Source organism: Ruditapes philippinarum, unplaced genomic scaffold (assembly GCF_026571515.1).
Source record: "Ruditapes philippinarum isolate M1 unplaced genomic scaffold, ASM2657151v2 ctg1109_1_1_1_1, whole genome shotgun sequence".
NCBI lineage: Eukaryota > Metazoa > Mollusca > Bivalvia > Venerida > Veneridae > Ruditapes > Ruditapes philippinarum.
The window spans coordinates 23,464-45,900 of record NW_026858279.1 but is presented as its reverse complement, the minus strand read 5'-3'; the positions used below and the strand labels follow the sequence as shown (position 1 = coordinate 45,900).

Sequence of the window (22,437 nt, the reverse complement as noted above, 5' to 3'; positions counted from 1 at the left end):
TCCCTTGAATTGAAGGAGGAAATATCGCATCGTTTATGAAATTTATAAACACGTAGGTTAAGCCATATTTTTCAATAATTCTATAAATGTCTGGTATAAAACCAGTACATGTTTGAGAGGTTGACATGAACATTAACAATCGTTTTATGAACATTGTTTTGATTCTTTTTGGGCTATCCAAAGTACACAACTTGCCAAATAACCCGATCTTAATTCCTCCTACCTATAAAATATTCAATGCTGACTCAAAGCTATTTTGGAATCCGTTGAAGATATTATTTACTGTATTGTCTATGTGCTCTCTCTAGTTACTGGATTTGTGACTGTGATAGGATGATAGCATATTCCAAAGTTTTGTTCCAGCTGGAATTTTTAGAGTTTGTGCATTAGGTTCTACTTTTTCACAAAAATATGCTACTTTTTCATCTCATTAATATCATATCCTAACTGTACATGTCACTCCACTACCCTACGCTCGTTGCGAAGAGTAACAAGCGAAAACGATGATCTGATTTTGGTAGCGAAATTTCAGACCCTGGTGTTGTTAATTGCAAATGCCGAAAGTAGTCCGTTTTTTTGAAGCGGTTACTTCCCTTTATATGTACACTAACGCAGAAAAATTCAGGGGAGATCACTGCGTAAAGATGGTCAAATGACAGGCGCATTAATTTTCAAGCCAGATAGTTCCCGAAATGTCGAATATTTTTCATATTGTTTCATTCTTTATAGATATACGTGCTTATAGTAAGCTCCATGATTATTTACATCTGTGTTTAACAACAGTTTGCGTCGAAATAATAAGGGTTACAAACCCTAATTTAGAATGATATGGTTTTCTTCAGGCCGTTAACATATAACTGCACCGTGGCCGAGAGTTTTGCAAGCGAGAGGTCTGGAGTTCAAATCCCACTTAAGGCAACTCATTTTTTTTCCAAATTGTTTAAGTCAAATAAACATTGAATTGAATATCTATAATCTCACAACCTTCACCTTTCTGATATTCGAAGACCCAAACAAATTCAGCGCCTTCTGTGCTTTGATTTAAAATGAGATTGGCTACTTATTAATCAACGAGCACATACCAAGAAAAATTGATTAGTGCTTCAAGGCTGATTTTGTACATTACCTGGTAATGTACAAAATCAACCTTGAAGCACTAATCAATTGTAACCTGTGACCGTTCATATCATTTGGTGGCGTCTTTCATTTTCAGCGTCAACATTATAGGCCCTACTTGTTCATATTGATTTCTTTTCAAATGACATTATAAAATAACATCTCTAACATCCAAATGATAAAAAGCACCCATGGAAAAACAGTACAATCCAGTCTGATACATAAGTTTAAATTTTAAAAAAAATCATTAAATAATTTTTGAAAAATAAGATGAAACATTTTTTTTTATATTTATTTTTCTGTTCTTTCTTTTCTTTTTTTTTTGCATAGAACTATAGGTCAAGGGAAATAACCGCCCGAGCCGCTAAACGCAAACTCCGACATAGTTGTCTCCCTTTGCTTCGTAAGCTAGGACAGCTTGATTTACCTCCCTTGCTAAAATTAGGAAAACGATTATTTTTTTCAAATTGTAAAATATGGAACTGTTTAACTGATGGAAAGACTGGTGATGAGTATGGTCTGCACAAATAAGATGTAATGTAGATAGAGGTAAATATTATTTATTGTTCCCAATAGCTCATCTTTACTTACGCTACTAACGTTATAGTGGAGTAGTCCTCGGACACATTATTCTAAATTTCAAACAAAAAGTTTATCTTTGAATTTGATTAATTTGAGATTGCAATTATTCCCGATTTAGAATTATGTTCAGACATGACCTCAGCTGCTTTCATCATGAACTCGAACTTTGTAATCATCAGGGCTGGCAAAATACGTATTGCCCAAAGGGACCAGGCACAGTGTTGGGATATTATATAGTCCAACTTATTGTACTGCGCGACGAGATATTGTGCTATTTTCGTGTCTGGGCAATATCTCGCCTCTACCGTTAAAGCGAGATTCTGCCCCAAAACGAAAATATCTCAGAATCAAGCTTTGGCACGTCAATATATTTTGACTAGGATATTATATATAAAGTATAAAAAAAAATTTCTACAATTATTTTTTTACACTATCCCAACACTGTGTCGGGTCCCTTTGGTATTGCCCAGGTTGTTTCACAGTACGGACAAGTGAAAATTAAGAATAGACTATGTAAATATCATATGGACAAGTTAAAAAATGCTTCACATAAAAACTTACAAGTAAGTCAAAATTAGATTTTGCCAGCCCTGATCATTTTGATTAGTTAGCACATCGTGATCTACAAGATACAAAAAACTTTATTTAAAGTTGGTTTACAAATTACAGGAAACATTAGCTAATAAGCTCTTTACTGACAATAACAAAGACATAAAAGATATTTAGTAATTTACTAACAGAAAAGTTAAAACATTAAAAACGGGTTTGCCTAAAATACGAAAGTGAGATTTTTGACGAAAGTGAGCGAAAGTGACTTTTAGAATTTGAATCGAACCGTTTTAATAGAATTTTACAGTAAAATTGCTGTTTGTAGACTTATATTATTAGCAACTAATTATATATATTATAATAAATAACCATAATCATGATTTAATCGCCATTTATTGGCACAAGTTCAGTGATCTTCCTTTCTCTTGCATAGAAAAATACGAAAGTGACTTGTAAAGTATTAAATATATAGAGTTTAAATTGAAAATGTACTAAATTTGCAGTTTGTGTATTATAAGAAATTAATATTATTTATTTTCTAAATTAATCATTTTGATGATTTATAGCCCATTTTTTGCATAATTTCTATATACAATATCAGCGATCTTCCTTTCGCTTACATTGAAAAATACGAAAGTGACTTGTAAAATATCAAATTCATTCTTGTATAGAGTTTGAATTGAAAATTGCAGTTTGTAAACGTATATTTTCAGAAATCAATAATTTGATATTCAAAACTATATTTCAATTAAACTCTATATTTGATATTGTAGAGGTCACTTTCGTAATTTCTATGTGAGCGAAAGGAAGATTGCTGAACATGTATATATAGAAATTATGTAGAAAAAAATGGGGTAAAAATCATCATAATGATTATTTTTGAAAATAAATAATATTAATTTTTGATATTATTAGCCTGAAAAATGCAATATATGTATAACTTTCAATTCAACGCTTTATTTCATATTTTACAAGTCACTTTCGTATTCTTCAATGTGAGCGCAAGGAAGCTCTCGGAACTTGTGTATAGAAATTATTCAAACAAATGGTGATTAAAATCATCATAATGATTATTTTTGAAAATAAATATTATATATTTCGGATAATATACGTCTGCAAACTGCAATTTTAGTATAAATTTCAATTTAAACTCTATATTTAATATTTTACATGTCACTTTCGTATTTTTCAAAGTGAGCGAAAGGAAGATCTCAGAACTTGTGTATAGAAATTGGGCACATAAATGGCGATTAAATCATCATAGAGATTATTCTTGAAAAGAAATATTATAAGTTGCTTATAATATATGTCTACAAACAGTAAAGCCCCTGTAAAATTCTATTAAAACGGTACAATTCAATTTTTAAAAGTCACTTTCGCTCACTTTCGCTCACTTTCGTCAAAAATCTCACTTTCGTATTTTAGGCATACCGATTAAAAACTAGTAGCAACTATAGGCAAGAAATAAAAGTAGCAAGATTGAGAAAAACTATACAATATAAGATGACAAATTTAAAGCAAAGTATAATGACATGCACAGTACATATTGTTTAAGGGATTAACAGTTTAAAAGTAATAAACCACTGTCATATAGAATGAGCAGACAATTTAAGTATGATACATGTATCAATATGAAATAAATAAAAATAATTATAATAAAAATATGAATTAATTAAAATAGTAGGAAGTGGCTAGCCGTATGGGCATGTACGGCTAGCCAAAAGTTCTAGCTGTACGTGAGTCAAGTACGACTAGCCAGGACACACTGTATTGTCTAGCTATATGGCACTTTTCAAAATTATATGGAAGTCGAAAATGCATATATGTTATTTTGTGTCTTTTATGGTGTTGAGGATTTTAATCAAGTATCCACATTTGTCCTAGTGTGTTCACTTTAATAAAGATGCTCCGCCATTTTGTAAAAAAATGAATACGAATAAGCGTTGTATAATTTATCTTCATAAAAATGTCAAAGTTGCATGTTATAAGTTATAACGTCCTTTTTTTTTCATGCTTATGATTTGTTGTTTTATTTGTATGAAAGATGAATTATTAAATCATTTTTTAAATTATTAAATTATTTTTGCTTTTCACCATTTTTTTTTTTTTAATATTCTTATTTATTTATGCCCCTCAGATCATTATTTATTCGATCCGTGTGCGTAATTAAGCACATGGATCGAATAAAAAATGAACGGAGGGGAATAAATAAATAAATAAAAAAGAATATTAAAAAAAAATAAAATAAAAAATGGTGAAAATAATTTTCAAATACTGTAGATAAATATCGAACATAAATGCACAATCAATTAATTAGCCTTAATTAAAGTCTACCCAGGGACTGACAATAGAATTTTAGAATGCCTTTCACGGAACATGCAAACTTTCCTTAACAATGGACAAACTTCTATACCATCGGTAATTGACGCAATTATCAGAGCAATTATTTTCGTTTTTTTTCCCAATTAAACTTAATGAAACAAAAAAGGATTATTATGAAAATTTTGTAAACTATTTCAATTGATGTTATTTAACTGCAATAAAACGCTATTTTTTTCTCGAAGTCTTGAGATGAACTAAGATACATATTTGTACTTTCTTTACTGTAGGCACCAAGGGACTATAATCTCTTAAAAGTAAACAAAGAGAATTGCTATTTCTTGGTTAAAATCCTCCCTTAAAGTCATAAAATAACATATGCATTTTCGACTTCCATATAATTTTGAAATGTGCCATACGGCTAGCCAATACAGTGTGTCCTTGCTAGTCGTACGTGACTCACATACAGCTAGAACTTTTGGCTAGCTGTACGGGCCCGTACGGTTAGCCACTTCCAAAATAGTAATAGTTAACATCTAGTGTTTATACATAATTAAAGATTTGCTGAAATAAATAAATAAATTGACTTACTTATAAAGTACATAACAATTTTATGATAGAACTAAAACTGTGCGAAAAAAAAGAAAAAGATATTTTTAAAAACACATACAGGATAACAAACAAAGTAACTAAAATTAAGTTGCATGTACAGCCTAATGAAAGGGACAATAGGGAGTTTTAATTAGAACAAACATACAAACCAGACAGCAAGGATACAACTAGCATAAAAATAGGGGGTTTGAAGGAATTTAACATACAGCATTTAATCAAAGCAAACTAAATTTAGGGATGCACAAAAAACAAAATGCAGTCTAAGCATTTTACATAAATTAAAACTAAGCAAATTAACAAACACATAGCAAATTTACAGACACATAGCACATTTACAACTTAGGCCACTCCAGCCCTGGATCAGTCTCCCAAACTCTAAATAGTTTTCAACCTTGCAGATCTATGTCATACATAGGGACACTGTTCCATATCTGGGCTCCTTCAAACCTAAAAGAATTCTTACCGTATGTTACTGTTTTGACCTTTGGAATATCTACACTTTTTTGAAACCTAAAAGAATAATTGGAATTTTGAAATTGAATTACATCATTTATAAAGTATTGATTACACAGCACTGTTGATTACACAGCTGTATAGGTGTAATTGATTATTAATCAGTTACACTGTAGCCATTAATTTATAAATTATTTATTGCATATGGCTGTAATCAATCACCATCTCTGATGACACTTAAATTTAGTCTAATTGTATTTTTTGTTATTGCCCTTACTGTATTAGTATGAGTTGTTGAAATTGTAAAAAGATGAACTGCTTTTTTTTACAGGTGGAAATAGAAGAATACTATACATCACTGATAATCAGATTAAGCAAATCTTCCGAAGACCTACATTTTAAATGTCAAAATGGCTTTTTTGTTGGATAGCCATCAAGAGGAAATAGAATATGTCTACCCGTTCATATGTGGTTTTTGTGGGTATGGTTCCAGTAGCATTGATGTATTTCATCATCATTTTGAGACTCACAGTGAAAACATACCTAGTAGTGTTTTTCACCGATGTGAACAGGATGACACAGTTTATAATGACACTGAATTGAGTCTAAATATAGGCTCATACTGTTGTAAAACTTGCAATCACGCCTTCCCAACTGTATGCTTTCTTCTAAAACATCTGGAAGATGATTCAAATACAGATAAATATATCATGGATCTTCAAACTAAAACTGCGTATCCTCTAACAAGCCTTTGTACATCAGTCCTATCACACTCATTTGACGATGAAAACAGTTCATATTTTGCCAGCAAGAAAAGTTTATCAGGTAAATGGTCATCAAGTCCTAAAATGTCAAAAAATCATGTACCAAACAGAAATGGGGCGAATACAAAATCTCCAAGCAGAGGGGGAAAATGTGGACCAAAGCAAACATCAGAAAACGGACTAGAAATACACTCAATGGATGAAATACTTCAACAAGTGGAGAACCAGCAGAGAGCTGCTATCAACAGTAATATGGGGCAGGGGTATGGTGGTGTTGCTCAAAGTTATGATGATAATGATAATGATGATGGTGATACAAGTGTGGTTTCTCTTATACCAGAGACCATTCTAACAAAGCCCTCTATAAAAAGAAAAAAGACTTCCGGTGCTAAAACCCCAAAAAGGAGTAAACGTGGCGAATGGTTTAGTTGTAAGTTTTGTAGAATGTCGTTTAGGTATGAGCATAAGAAAATAGATCATGAGAAAGAGCATGATACTGTTGAAGGTAATCATAAGTATACACCTGACAAACTGTGTACATGTGAGCTGTGTGGCTGTGTGATGTTGAAGTTAAAGGTCCACCTGCATATTTGTCCACTCAAAGATAGGCACAGAAGACCACGTGCTAAAAGTGGGGAGCCGAAGAAAGATAAAGATCAGACACTAGTATCTTGTCCTTACTGTAGCCGGGTTCTGAAAAAATACATGCTATCTGTAAGTACTTAATAACTTGCTTCTTGATACAACTTTTTATTGCAAAAGTGGCATGCTTTTTAAATTACAAAATTAGAACTATAACCTTTAGAAAATTTGGAAGATTTAAGAAGCCTGTATTGCAATGCAGTGTTCATTGATACATGTACATACTATGGAACAGAATCCTTATACTGTGATATTTTCCTTTTTATTTGATAAAATTATATGAGCCTTTATTTCAACTATTTTCAAGAACGGCAACTTTGTAACTGCACAATCACTTTAATTTTTATTGCTTTAAAACAACATTTTAGAGTGTTTTAAATAACCTTTTCAAACATGTTAAAAAAAGCTTAAAAATAGTTGAACTTAAACATTTAAAAAAAACACAAAAGAGCTTAAATGTTTTATCAAAATATTGTATGACTTGCGTCAGAAAAGTTTGACAAGTCAAATTTATTAATAAGAAAAAAAGATTTTTGGATTTAACTTCCATATCAAGTACAACAGACATCCTGCAAAGTGATTATACAGTGTAAATGATGTGAAGTAAACTGTTTTAAAATTACACTAACAAATGTATATATATATCTAGAATTTGATCATAACCCAGTCTTTGTGTCAGTCTCATATTCTTGAGAGATTAAATGTAAGATGATCCGCTCATGATTGCTTTACATGAAACTGATAATATTTTTGTTATTAGTTCTGGTAAAATTTTGTGGGACTTCCATGTCTGGCGGTAAAGTTGGTTGTTGAAAAAGAAAGAAAGTTCAATTCACAAATGTTGGGTGGTCCAACACACCTGCAATATGACTGTACTGATTTTCAGGTTAACTGTATTCACAATGTTTCCTTGCATCCCTTTTTTTCTTTAAATGATTAAGAATATTTTTGTTTATCTGTTGTCAGCATCATGTGAGGGAAACACATATGGAACATGAACCAGTTACATGTGACACCTGTGGAAAAGTCTTTAAACATAAGTGTAAGTCACTAACTTTATTAGATTTTATCATGTTATTCTTGTAGAAGTATAACTGACCAACTCTTTTAATTTCTTTTTGTCAATACATGTACTATGATGAAGTTAGTTTAGCATGATTGTGAAACAAGTTATATCAGGCACTTTCTTAAATTCTGAAAGCTCAATTTTGAATGAGCTAAATCAAAAGTACATTGTTCATTAACCTACAATGTATTGCTCAATGTCAAGGACACAGAATGTTGTGTACAAGTACTGGTATCATACATGATAAGATGAACCTAAACTGGTGCCATATGGGAAAATATAAACCAGGAATGGTGTTATATGACAAAACATAAACCAGTACACATTTTATATTAGGAAATATGATCCAGGACTGGTGCCTAATGAGAAAATATGAACAAATTATGGGGTTACATAAGGAAATATGAATAAGTAATGGTCAGGAAATATGAATAAGTAATGGTCATATATTAGGAAACAAGAATCAGTACTGGGGATATATGAGAAAATATGAACTAGTAATTGCGGCATAATTATGAGGAAATTTGAACTAGAACTGATGCCATATAAAGAAACAAAGTGACTAGACCAACTCATCATTCTTTATAATGTGAGGCAGGCTCTTAAACCACTTGGCCAAAGCTCCCTGTTACTAGTTATGATGAAGTTTTCATGTATATCTAATGTAGTATATTAAGTGATATTCTCCATTTTATGTTCAGACATACTAGTAAATTTGTTGTTTTCTGCTTCAATATTTGAAATTGTTCAAGAAATAATTCTGTTATGAATGAAAAGAACCTATAGCATATTGTTCATGTTGTTTTTTTAGCTCACCTTGCACAAAGTGCAGGTGAGCTTTTAGGATGGCCAACCAAATGGCGTCCGTCGTCTGTCGTCCGTCCACATTTTAAATATTCTAAGGACATCTTCTATGATACTGCAAGGCCAATGTTAATGAAACTTGGCGGGAATACTCTTTGTATGAAGCTCTATCAAGATTGTTCAAAGAATTCCATTTCATGCAGAACTCTGGTTGCCATGGCAACGAAAGAAAAATCTTTAAATATCTTCTTTTAAAGAACCGTAAGAGCTAGAGCTTAGATATTTGGCATGAAACATCTTCTAATGAGTGTCTACCAAGTTTGTTCAAATAAAAGCCCTAGGGTCAAAATTGGCCCGGCCCCAGGGGGTCATTGATGTTCCCTATATGCATATAGTAAAAACTTAAAAAATCTTCTTTTAAAGAACCCAAAGAGCCAGAGCTAAGATATTTGGCATGAAACATCTTCTAGTGAGTGTCTACCAAGTTTGTTCAAATAAAAGCCCTGGGGTCAAAATTGGCCCCGGCCCGGGGGGTCATTGATTTTCCCTATATGCATATAGTAAAAACTTAAAAAATCTTTTTTTAAAGAACTTTAAAAGCTAGAGCTTAGATATTTGGCATGAAACATCTTCTAGTGAGTGTCTACCAAGTTTGTTCAAATAAAAGCCCTGGGGTCAAAATTGGCCCCGCCCCAGGGGGTCATTGATTTTCCCTATATGCATATAGTAAAAACTTAAAAATCTTCTTTTAAAGAACCCAAAGAGCTAGAGCTAAGATATTTAGCATGAAACATCTTCTAATGAGTGTCTACCAAGTTTGTTCAAATAAAAGCCCTGAGGTCAAAATTGGCCCTGCCCCAGGGGGTCATTGATTTTCCCTATATGCATATAGTAAAAACTTAAAAAATCTTCTTTTAAAGAACCCAAAGAGCTAGAGCTAAGATATTTAGCATGAAACATCTTCTAATGAGTGTCTACCAAGTTTGTTCAAATAAAAGCCCCGGGGTCAAAATTGGCCCCGCCCCAGGGGGTCATTGATTTTCCCTATATGCATATAGTAAAAACTTAAAAAATCTTCTTTTAAAGAACTCAAAGAGCTAGAGCTAAGATATTTAGCATGAAACATGTTCTAATGGGTGTCTACCAAGTATGTTCAAATAAAAGCCCTGGGGTCAAACTGGCCCGCCCCGGGGGTCATTGATTTTCCTTATATGTGTATAGCAAAAACTTAAAAATCTTCTTTGAAAAAACCCAAATAGCTTGAGTTTAGATATTATACATGAAACATTTTTAAGTAAATATCTACAAAGTTTGTTCAAATAAAAGCCCTGGGGTCAAAACTGGCCCTGCCCCAGGGGTGTCATTGTTTTTGACTATATGTGTATAGTAAAAACTTAAAAAATCTTCTTTTAAAAAACCCAATGAGCTAGAACTTAGATGTTATGCATGAAACATCTTCTTATGGGTGTCTACCAAGTCTGTTCAAATAAAAGCCCTTGGGTAAAAATTGGCCCGGGGGGGGGGGGGGGGCTATATACAGGTGAGCGACCTCAGGGCCATCATGGCCCTCTTGTTATTAACAAAGGAATGGTGAATTCATGGAGGATGACATGTAATATTAGCAAACACATGTAGTCAAATGCATTTTTTACATTCTAAAAATTATGTATAAGTGGTATGTCGAAAAAGCACTTTTTGAGTTTGCTCATTTCTTGCCTATTTCTTTCAGATGCTTTAAGCAAACATCAGATTGTACATAGAGCAAGGTCAAGATTTATATGCAGCAAGTGTGGTAAAGGTATGCAAACTGGGACCAAGTTGAGGATACATATGTTGTCACATGATGATGTTCGTACTTTCCAATGTGATCTGTGTCCAGCAAAATACAAATTTCCCAAAAATCTGAAGTATCATAAAGAAAGAATACATGCTGGCAGTAAGTATTGGCAAAATTAGTCCATATAGTATATAGTATATAGGTCTTTCTTGCATAAATATATATTCATTATATATATATATATAATTTTGTTCTGTCATCTTGCGTTTTGGTTGGTCGTTTTCAATATCTTTTTCAAAGATGGTCGTTTTCACTATCTTTGTATACATTTATATATAGGCTTACAAGTTTTTTTATCATATAGGCTTACAAGTTTTTTTGATTATATACATAGAGAATTTTGAATGACTGTAGGCCTGATACTGAATTTATTGAAAAAGTTGGAAAAAAATTATATTATGCGAACCTCCAGAATGATGGCGAGTTTAATAAATAATGAGCCTACACAAATATTGTACATAGTATTCTATTTTATCACAGATAAAATAGGAACTGTTTACAGTAAAAAAAAAAATCATATTTTCATTTGACATGCCTTTAGTGAAGCACTAACATTTAGGGTGCTTTTAGGCTGTTTATAAAATGCAAATGATGTCACTTGCATAGTAATTACGCTAGTTAATTTTTGTTTGAATTTAATAGCTTTATTAGGCTCCTGTTGGATGATTTATGTTATAAATATACATGTTTTACCTTATTTACTACATATATAACATGTTTGAATACAGCCTGACAGAAAGAAATATTGTTTATGAGTGTGATCAGGAATGAATTTTACAAGAAATGAACATACTTGGCACATACGTATTATATTAAATCATAATTTTAATCCATTTCAAGTATCAGAAGTATCATGTATGTTATTTACAATCTCTATGCTATTGAGGTATGAAAGAATCAGATTGATATACATGCTACTTTTGTCAAATTTCAGAGAAGGAAATGTTCCAGTGTGATAAATGTCCGAAACGTTACAGTCACAGGGATAGTTTGATGCATCATTTAAAACACGGTCATGATCTGTGGGCAAACCCGGGTATGTTTGATCATCTCAATGCTTCTTTTTTGTTATTTGATAGAAATATGGTATTGCTTAAACTAAATTCAAGAAGCGTGCAATATAGAGTTGGATCAGGATTTAAAAAATTGCAGGAATGACCTGGCTAACAGTGTCTGATTCAAGATGAAACAAATGAATGGGGTAATTACTAGCAGGACAAAATTAATTATATTACATAACAATCAAATCTGATCCTTTAATGTTAACCAAATGAAAATGGCAGTGTGACCGAGTGGTTAACAGATCAGATAAATATCTAAGGATTGCTGGCCATGTATGTTCAAACCCATCAAGGGTAAGCCTTTCTCTGAGCAAGAAACGTTACACTCATTGTTTAGTAATGGTTGGTTCCAAGAACAGATTTTGATAGTTTTTCAATAATCTAAAAGCTGCCAAAACAATCAAACTAAAATAAATTTGTATAATCTGCTTGAATACTGCCAAAGCCAATGTAAGGGGGTGTTCTTTCCATTACTGTTATAAATTGTGGCATGATTTGTGCTCTCTGGATGATGTTAGTATAGGTTATACTAGCAGACAGATCAAAGTGATAAGCCTTTGCAACAAGTACATGTACATTCTGGCCAGCAGGTCTGTGCAGTCTAACAAGGCTCTATACTGCTGATAGCTGAGTTTTTGTATTTCGATATTGAAATACCTGAAACTTTGAATGGACTGTTCCAGATTTAAAGGAGAACAAATACATTAGACAAATTAAGCAAGTTCAGGATAAAGCCTTTATCGTGCTTTAGTCATATATTGTATAAACTTTACAATAAACATTGACAATACAATTATTACTCAGGTTATGGCAGCTGAAATTTTGAAAAAATAAATGTACAGTAAAATTATAGAACTCCAGTATTTTCTCTATTACTTGAATTTTTAAAGAGCAAATGATTAATTGCACACTTTTGAAATGAAATTCTTTATAAGTAAGACTTTGAAGGAGTGCTGTTATATAAATAAGTACACATTCAAGAATATAATTTGAGATAAAAATGTTAGCAGCCATATACTAGTAAAATGTATAAATATTATCTTCTCAAAAAAACCCCAACAAATGTACAAATTCATATCTAGTATGTGTATTGTATGTGTATTGGCACAATAGTTTGTCTGGTTCAATGATTTTAACAAAGCATTAACATTGATCAAAAAGTAAACTGATTGAATGATTGATACAGTCAAATGTTCGATGACTTGGTACTTCTAGTGTACAAATGTATTTACCATTTTCCTTTGCAAAGTTTAAAGAGTTACTATAGTAACAGATTTTCCTGGGCTCAGTCTTGAATCTCAGGATTTTCATTGGTTAGTGTACATTCTGTGCCAATTTCTGACCAATTAAATACTGGAGATCTAAGTTTTGAACAGATTAAATTTCTTTATAAACTCGGACCCTGGATTGTTTCACTTTTATTCAGTAAAGATATGTGAATTACTATAATAATTGTAGATTCATGCAATCCCACCATCTTTATTAGACACTGCCATATACCAGCAGTATAGGCTAGTAATCATAATAAATAAATCTTTGTATTATTTTATTTTATAAAATTCTATTCAATGTCTTGCATTGAAAATGTTTTAGCCATTAGTTTATAACTGCATTATGCCTGTTTCTAAATTTTCAAAGTTTTTGTTTTAATTGTCATTCATGCATCATATATTATCTACTTTGTTTAGAGCAAGAAAAAATTTCCAAAGAAAAAGTAGCTGAAAAGGCTGCAAAGAGAAATAAAACTCCAAACAGACCAGAAAGTTACACTTGTGTTATATGTAATGAAGTAGAGAAAACCCGAGGTGGACTGAGTGAACATATGAAAATACATAAAAAGGAGAACACCGAGGATCCATTACCGTATCTCTGTAATGAATGCCCTCTCAAATATTCCACTATTGATGGATTGAGGAGACATAAACGAAATAAACATGGACCTCAAGGTTAGTTTCTGTCTTTCATTACACTTAAAGTGACATTATACCCATCTAAAGGTATATAGTGAGGGAACAGAAGAAACTCAAAACAAGTGTACATTTTGCAGAATCATAATTGACTTCGCATTAACTCATGTGACCCTATAAAATTTCTATAAATATCCATCAGAATTTACTTGTAACATTCAATTTATGAAAAGGGTTGGGCAGTCTTTTTATATGTTACACAGTTTTATATTTTATCCTTAATATTTTCCAGTAATCACCATTTTAACTGTCAATCTTTTGAAATATGTAGTTAATACAAGCTATGTGAACAGCATTCTGTTTGTATTTCTTTCTTAAGCATATAAATGTTTTTTAAAGTGCTTAGCAAAATGTACAGCGCTTAGAAAAATGTTGACATATTAAAACAATTTCTGACTTATTTTGCTAAACAATGTCTTGTGAACTTTCTATAAAACAAATTTTTATCTTTTACCAACTACCAAACCAGCGGGTACTCTTCATTTCTGTGAACTATGTAGCAGATCATTCACTAATCCGGACTCACTGAGAATGCACAATATAAGAAATCACAAGCCAGGAAGTAAAACACTCATTTGTGGTTGGGAAGGATGTAAACGCAGATTTTCTGATGAGACAAAATTGGAAAACCATCGTAAAACACACAGTGGTAAATATATTGAATTTACAAAGGGCCCTATAAGAAGGGTTATTAAAATTTGGTTAGACTAAGATCACTTAATATAGATTTATCTTGTTATTGCTAGTATACTCATTGCGGAGTGATGCAATTACTTGAGATGATGATGATGATGATGTTACAAAAAACTAACCATAATGCTTTGTTCACTGACCATCAAGTCCTCATGAGATTTATTCTTGAAGTTATGTTAGTCTTAATAATAATTTTTGAAATGGAATTGTTCTGCTCAGAATTTGGGACTGTTATGTGCCATAAATTAGTATAGAAGTATACAGCTAAATTTCCTCTCTAATCCAACATTTGTATTACTCAATTGAATTTGTATTTATTATATATATGTACAACTATATGTAACTGAAATGTTTGAAATTTTAAGTACATGTATCTAGTGTTTGTAGGAAATGCTCTTGTAATGTCTTTAATTTACGTCATGTATACCTCATTATTACCATTTCAATATAAATGTAAGTTAATATTTAATATGTTAATTCCTGGTCTGATTGGAGTCAATGAATTGTTGTTATCTGGAATTCAGCAAATGTTGGTATTTATCCTGAGGTACACACAAAACTTTTACCGTTATAAATGTAGCTTCAGGAAGAACTACCTTTTACAATAGATTAATCAACCTGTTGTGCTTATTTTCGAAGCTGTAACTGTAAAAGTTTGTTTGTGACCTTGGATTATCTGGTTAAAACCGAAATATTTTTGATTCTGGAGTGTGTCAGTTTGAGCATTAATTTGCATGCTTTATTTCAGTTGAATCCTGTAATTGTAATCCTTTGTTACACTTCTCAAATAAGTGACAAAATGACATTGCATCATTTCCTAAAAACATACCACTATTATTTCATCTCAAAAGGTTATATGACCTTTTTTGCTTGATATTATTTTCAATATTTTTGGATTAATATCATTATAGGTAAAGATAAAAATTCTTTTATGCTTGTGTTATGTATCTGTCAAGTTCAGTCCAGTTAGTCTGAGTTAAATATTGGTCAATCAACTATTCAGGCACAAAATGTAGCTATTACTATCAAGTGAGGACCCCGTGACAAAATGTAGCTATTACTAAAAGATTAATTTTGAGACAGATATTGGTGATAATTTATCTCCATGCAATTTCAACAGAATATTTGCCAAAGATAAGAATTTGAGCCAAAAGAAGGTCACTGTACAGTGGTCAGTATTCCCTAAACATACAGTATTCTGAGGAAACAATGATAAGGTGATGTACCTTAGAATACTTAGAGGCTCATTCTTCATTCTGTCACACATAGTTTGTAATTTTTGTTCAATGCACAACTATCAGTCTTCATTACAAAAGAAACAACAACAAAACACTTTTAAAAATGAATTACTTTGCTTTCCATATCATATTTCTTGCATATTTGATTGGAGATAGCCATGTCAACATTGCATACTTATTACAAATGAATGTTGGTATACAAACCTGTTGCTTTCAGGTGGCAAGGTCTATCAGTGTGAGAAGTGCAGTAAGACGTTTACATCACTGAGTGGTTTCTCTTATCACTGGCGCAGTCAACATCCAAAAGTATATAAACTTCCAGGTAAAATAAGTATTTTCAAATATAAAAATATAAAAATAATGAAACCAAAAGAATATTTGTGACCCATTGATATTCATTTTTACATGAAGATGAAAATATAAAAATAATGAAACTAAAAGAATATTTGTGACTCATTGATATTCATTTTTACATGAAGATGAAAATATAAAAATAATGAAACTAAAAGAATATTTGTGACCCATTGATATTCATTTTTACATGAAGATGAAAATATAAAAATAATGAAACTAAAAGAATATTTGTGACCCATTGATATTCATTTTTACATGAAGATGAAAATATAAAAATAATGAAACTAAAAGAATATTTGTGACCCATTGATATTCATTTTTACATGAAGATGGCAAAGAAGTGTGGTATTAAGTTTTTATGCAGGAATAAGTTTACAGTAATTAGCAAATTGATTTGTGAATAAAGTTTTCTTAAGATATCTTGTCTTGACGATTTTTTGATGCACAAGTACATGACAGGGGGCGTCCGTGGCCGAGTGGTTAAGGTCGTTGACTTCAAACCACTTGCCCCTCACTGCTGTGGTTTCGAATCCCAACAGGGACTTTAGATTCTTTCATGTGAGGAAGCTTTCCAGCTAGCTTTTAGAACGTGGGTGGTTCTACTTAAATGCTTGTTTGTGCCTAAAATAATGCACAGAAGGGCACCTGAGGTCTTTCTCAACCAGTAAAAGCTGGAACGTCGCCATATGACCTCTACTGTGTCAATGTGACGTAAAACCCAATCAAACAAAAACAAACATTACAGAATAGAATATTCATATCTAACTGGTATGTGTTAGAACACAATGAATAATATTGTCTGTAAGTATAAAACCCCAAATTTTAGTAAATAACGATTTCTTTTATGTCTCCACCTCCATGAGAACTGGACATATAGATTTGCCTGTGTTTGTGCTGCTGTTCATACGAGGACTAGTTTGTACCATATATAATATCTAGTCACCTCCCTTTCCATCATTCTGTCTGTCCATCCATCCGATCTTACATTTAGATACCTCTGTGGGTACAGGAACAATAAGTAACTGTAATTTTTCTTCAATGACATTCATTTAAAAAGGCTTTTATGTGGCTATTTCCTTCATGTGGCTAAGAGAGCAATAGAGTAGCCAAATAAGTACTGCCTTGTTAGAATGCCCATTCATTCACCTGTCCATCCATCCAAGCATCCATCCTTCACACTCTTGTCTGGAGACTAACTTGAAAAGTGTTCATGGAATTTGTTTTAAGCTTCACTACATTAATTACTTTTTGAATTGTAATATTTCTATATAATATTTATAATGCTTGTTTAAAGAATAACTTTAAAAATATTGAAGGAATTTGATTAGAACTTCACACAATGATAGAGATTAGTAAGAGGAAGTGCATTTGTGATTTTCATGTGTACAAGTGTTTGCTTCATATTATTTTATCAATTAAAGTTTGGTTGACAGCAATTTTTTTTTATGCAGTGTTACAAATCCTCCTTATTTTATTGATAGATAACTTTACAACTGTCAATGATTTTTGCGGCATATAAGGTACAGTGGTGTAGGTTAATGGCTTCAAATTACGTGGCAATTTCCATATGGAAGGTTTAAAGCTGCCCTAGGTTTTTATGTTCTTTTTTGTGTTGTGAGCAAGCTAACTTAGAAAAGGTCAGTGGTTGTACTTAGGTGCCTGCTTGTGTCTGAAATAATGCTGTCTTTCTCTACCAGTAAAGCTGGATAGTCACCATATGACCTTATGTTTTCTTTAAAAAAAAAAAGGATTTATCTACTAGTACATCCTTTTGGAAAATTCAAAACTGTTTGAAGGGACACATAAATTTACCTTCCTCATAAATAAGTCTTGTAAGATACCATAACTCTTCGTGTAAGAACTTCACATATGGAAATATAGTGAAAAAGATTTTAACATTTCACTGCAATATAATAATTCATAATTTATTTAGAATGCCCAAAGGAGCAAGAAGAAGTTGGACCTGCAAATGCAGATGACCAATTGCCAACTGCTAATCAGAGTGACATTGTTCAACATGCTGGTGATATACAACAACACCTGGAAGATCATTCATATATGAACACAGAAACATACATTGCATGTAGAACTGAGGATTTTGATAGTTCACTAACAAATGCTGGAGGTATGGTATAAGATTCTGATAAATGCAATTTGGTGGTTATTTAATTAACTTGAAGTCCTCGGGCGGAGACTAAATCCACTCATGCAATAAGTGCAAACCAAAACCAGACTGGACACAGGGATTCTGATCATGGTCTTCACTGATAGCAATTTTGATATTTTCCCTAAAAATAATGAATGGTTTTGTCCATATTGAAACATGAACAAATGTAATGTCCCAATACACTTCATTTTTCTACTCCTCATAAACTTCTGGTGCAATTTCATCCAAACTTTACAGGAATGGTCAGTATCAAATCTAGTTGTGTGTATTGTCAGCATTTTCCAGTTCAATGATTTCTATCAGAGTTATGGCCTTTTACTGATTTATATTTTTAAAGTTTGTCCTGACTAATGCTTTGATATCACAAATGCAATTTCAATAAAACTTTACAGGATTGATTTTTGGCTGAATTTTAGCCCTTGAATAAAAAAGATGTTTTTTTGCTTGTCTGAACTACTCAAAAACTGCTGGTGCAATTTCATCAAAACTTTAGGGGAGTGATCAATACCATGTCTAGTTGTGCATCTCATCAACATTTTTTGATTCATTGATTTTTGTCAGAGTTTGGGCCCTTTAATGATTTTAATTTTTAAGTTATATATAGGTTTGTAATAATCAGTACTTTATACTTTTATAATTACCATTTTTCTACTTCAATCACAATTTTTTTATTTAATCACTAATTTTCTAATTTAATCGCTATTTTTTTAATTAACTTACTTTTTTCCTACACTAATTTCTAATTAATTCACTATTTTTCTAGTCAATTAACTGTTTTCCTAATGAATCACTTCTATATGCTCTTTTCCTCAAGTAAAAATCAAAACTTTCATTTTTAGTGATCAGTAAAAAATGTATATTTAAAGAATTGATATTTTTGCAGAGATCAGATCTTACCGGTGTAATAGCTGTAATATAACCTTTGTGACAAGAGACAGTATTAAGCAACATTTAGCAGATGTTCACAATATACAACTTAATGGTAAATATGATACTGATTGTGGAGTCAATGCTTCTTTTAGCTACAGCAGGTGGTGTGGTTTTGACCCCTGGTGTTGCTTTGAAGATTGAAACACCCAAAGTTAGCCAAAATCATCTTTCCTGTTTCGATGCTGTATGACCTAAACTGTGCTGGTGCCCAGTAAAACCAAACAAACAAAAATATACAACTGATTTGATTTATGTGACTTGATGATAAGCAGCATATTAAATGTTAAAGGGACTGCACTGAGGTTATTGGTTCTCAATTTGGAGATTATGGGCTTTAAACATTACTGAAAATCACAACTTTAAGATTTGAGATAAATTTTCAATATTCTGTTGGGTTAAATGGTCTTTAAGGACAAATAAAACCACAATATATGACAAAACAGTGTATAGCATAGACATACAAGTATGATAATTAAGAAATAATTAAGCTCCAACCGTGATTTTATCGCTAGATAAAATCACTTTTGGAGTTGGCATGTGAGGAATTAATACACACTTGTTCACCATCATGACCCCAACCTGTAGACAGGAGGAGGTACCTCTATGAAGCATTAGAATTTACATTTAAGTTTGCATACCACCTCAGATATTTTCATATTCTATTGACATCTTGCTTTAAAACAAGTTGAAATTTTATGCTCTTTTTTGAGAGCATAATAGGACTCTTAACATGGATTTAAAGACAAATTTTCCCCTTTTGTTTACTTTGAAAATTTTACATTATCAAGGCTTTTTTACTTTCAAGCACTTAGAATAGTCGAGTGTTGCTGACCTACCGACAGCTCTTGTTGATGAATATGACACATGTCTAAATATAGCAAGTTAACAGTTATATTATTGCATATTTTCACACACTTTTGGAGCTTCTATGCAGGGAATAATGCAGGTCATGTTTATTTTCTAATATGTATAAACTTAAAGGAACTCCACCTAGGTCCAAAAGTGTAAATACAACTGGGACAAATTAAAACAGTAATATATGCACGAGAATATAGAGACATATGCTTGGAATTGAATTTGGGCTTCTTAGGCCATTTTGAGTTTAAAGCAGTTAAATACTTTTTATATAAGTAATTTTCCATAATTTAAATGTCGGTTTTCAGCGAATTACCTGAAATTTTGCACACAAGTAATTTTCCTGACCTACATCAAATGATACCCAAAGCTAGAAAAAAGATTTTTTATTCCCTCATGTTCAAAAATCTTGGTGGAGTGTTGTTAAGTAGATTGATTTGCAAAATATGTTTATATACACTTTTAACCTTACTTTATTTTCTTTTACAGTTGAAGATGTCACTAAAACTGCCAATTCTCCCATGGTGGTTGATGTCAATAAAACTGAAGACACTAATAGCACTGTAAACATTAAAAGAAGCATTGAAGATAGTGTAAATGACACTAATCAAACTATAGCTGTGATGAATGTAGATACATGTAATAAGAGTAGTGGTAAAGATGCAGGTATAACTAAAAAGGTGTCCAAACCAAAGGTTATTCGTTTGAGTAAAGTGATTGGTCAAGATGAGTTGGATAAAACTCCTGATACAAAGAAGACTGAGGAAAATGTTATACATCTTACTTTTGATCAGAATCAAATGATCACCAAGCAAAATGAAGTGAATTTAGGGCAAAATAATGTCAGCAAAGATCAGGCAAGCAAAGGTGCGGAACTGAAAAATGTTAACAAAGTGAATGCTCTACATAAAGGGAAAGTTTTGAAAACTTTGATAATGAAGAATGTTGAAGGGAGGGATTATAAAGAGTTATTTGATCCTGATGTAGGGGGAAGTAACTCTAGTGTTAAATCCATGACATTATATCTATCTTCTGACAATAAACAATCATCTGAACAACCAGTAAAACGACCAGTTAAAATAATACTGAAGAAGGTCTAGTTCGTCCTACTAGTCATTTATGTGCTTGATGTCAATGGATTAATGTGATTTCATTTACATGATATTTTCAGCTCAATATGTGAATTTCACTTATTTCAGGTATAGTTTTCTTTTGACAAAACTTCATAGGAAAGATTCTGATAACAGATTATATAGATGGTTTCAGTTAGTGTTAGGTATTAGTAGGTCACAAAAGCTAAACAGTAAAATGCAAAAATGTAATATTCAAGAAATTTATGCTCAGAAACTGCGCTGTCCAGTGCTAAGATATTTGGCATAAAGTATCACCTAATGGTCCTGTATGAAAGTTATATAAATCATATGACCCAGGGGTCAAATTGAAGCAACACCCTGTAAAATATATAAAGGATATACTGGAGTCAGCGTGATTGCTGGGCTAGTTTGTCTGATATCAGCTTGTCTATTCATAGATATAAATTGTTGTATTAAAAAAAGTGTATTGCTTAAGAACAATCATTTTCTTTTACAGAACTTTTCCTTTGTAATTTTTCATATTTCATTTTTGTCCAGAATATTATGAATTTATGATACATCAAAATGTAAGTTCATTATTCCAGACTGACAAAATGGTGTGCAGGGGCATCTTGGCCAGGACACTGACAGTCTTAGTTAAATTTTTATTTCCATACTTGCATTGATAGATAAATTTTGTTTGAAGAATAAATTGTTTGAAGAATTAATTGTTTTCGATTAAAATCCTAGTCATGGCAGTCTTAATATTACCACAAGTGACATCTGTTACAGTTCATTGTTCTTCAGAAATCCTTACCCACAGTATGGAGGTGTTCCTGGCACCTTTCTCTATCTTTAAAGTGGATTGGTCTTCAATTGGCCCATTTCCCACAAGTATTTAAAATTTTGTTAAATGACAATAGAAATGTATCATTTGGATATTCTTATACAATATTTCTTGAAATAAAAAAAGGTTACAAAGTTTTATGTTTTTTAATATGATAAATAAAAGATTTTTTTTCCAAAACAATTTATTTTCTCCTATATATAGATATTTTATATCCAGTCAATATATGAGCCGCGTCACGACAAAACCAACATAATGGGTTTGCGACCAGCATGGATCCAGACCAGCCTGCGCATCCGCGCAGTCTGATCAGGATCCATGCTGTTCGCTTTCAGTTTCTCTACATGTAATAGGATTTGTAAGCGAACAGCATGGATCCTGATCAGACTGCGCGGGTAAGCAGGCTGGTCTGGATCCATGCTGGTCGCAAACCCATTATGTTGGTTTTGTCATGACGCGGCTCATATGTAGTGTCTCAAACTTACCAACAACATCCATAAAGATTTTT

At 32.0% G+C, this 22,437-nt stretch overlaps 1 protein-coding gene across 2 annotated transcripts; it reads left to right on the top strand.

Moving 5' to 3' along the window:
• Positions 1-1,538: 1,538 nt before the first annotated feature.
• Positions 1,539-21,810, top strand: LOC132752674 (zinc finger protein 62 homolog). 2 transcript variants are annotated; one of them, XM_060743035.1, is made up of 11 exons: positions 1,539-1,665; positions 5,963-7,109; positions 8,004-8,079; positions 10,637-10,843; positions 11,679-11,780; positions 13,494-13,751; positions 14,242-14,421; positions 15,921-16,025; positions 17,991-18,182; positions 19,108-19,206; positions 20,499-21,810. In XM_060743035.1, exons 2-11 carry the CDS (start codon positions 6,042-6,044, stop codon positions 21,107-21,109), a joined length of 2,898 nt encoding a protein of 965 aa, XP_060599018.1. In that variant the 5' UTR covers positions 1,539-1,665; positions 5,963-6,041; the 3' UTR covers positions 21,110-21,810. The 2 variants fall into 2 exon arrangements, with proteins under 2 accessions (XP_060599018.1, XP_060599019.1); XM_060743036.1 differs by lacking the exon at positions 19,108-19,206.
• The last annotated feature ends 627 nt before the right edge of the window (positions 21,811-22,437 follow it).

Excerpts from the sequence above, each read along its gene's own strand:
- LOC132752674 (XM_060743035.1), top strand. The coding sequence starts at position 6,042 with ATGGCTTTTTTGTTGGATAGCCATCAAGAGGAAATAGAATATGTCTAC. Across the intron at positions 13,752-14,241 it reads AAATAAACATGGACCTCAAG|CGGGTACTCTTCATTTCTGT; the intron begins GTTAGTTTCTGT and ends CTACCAAACCAG. Across the intron at positions 14,422-15,920 it reads CCATCGTAAAACACACAGTG|GTGGCAAGGTCTATCAGTGT; the intron begins GTAAATATATTG and ends TGTTGCTTTCAG.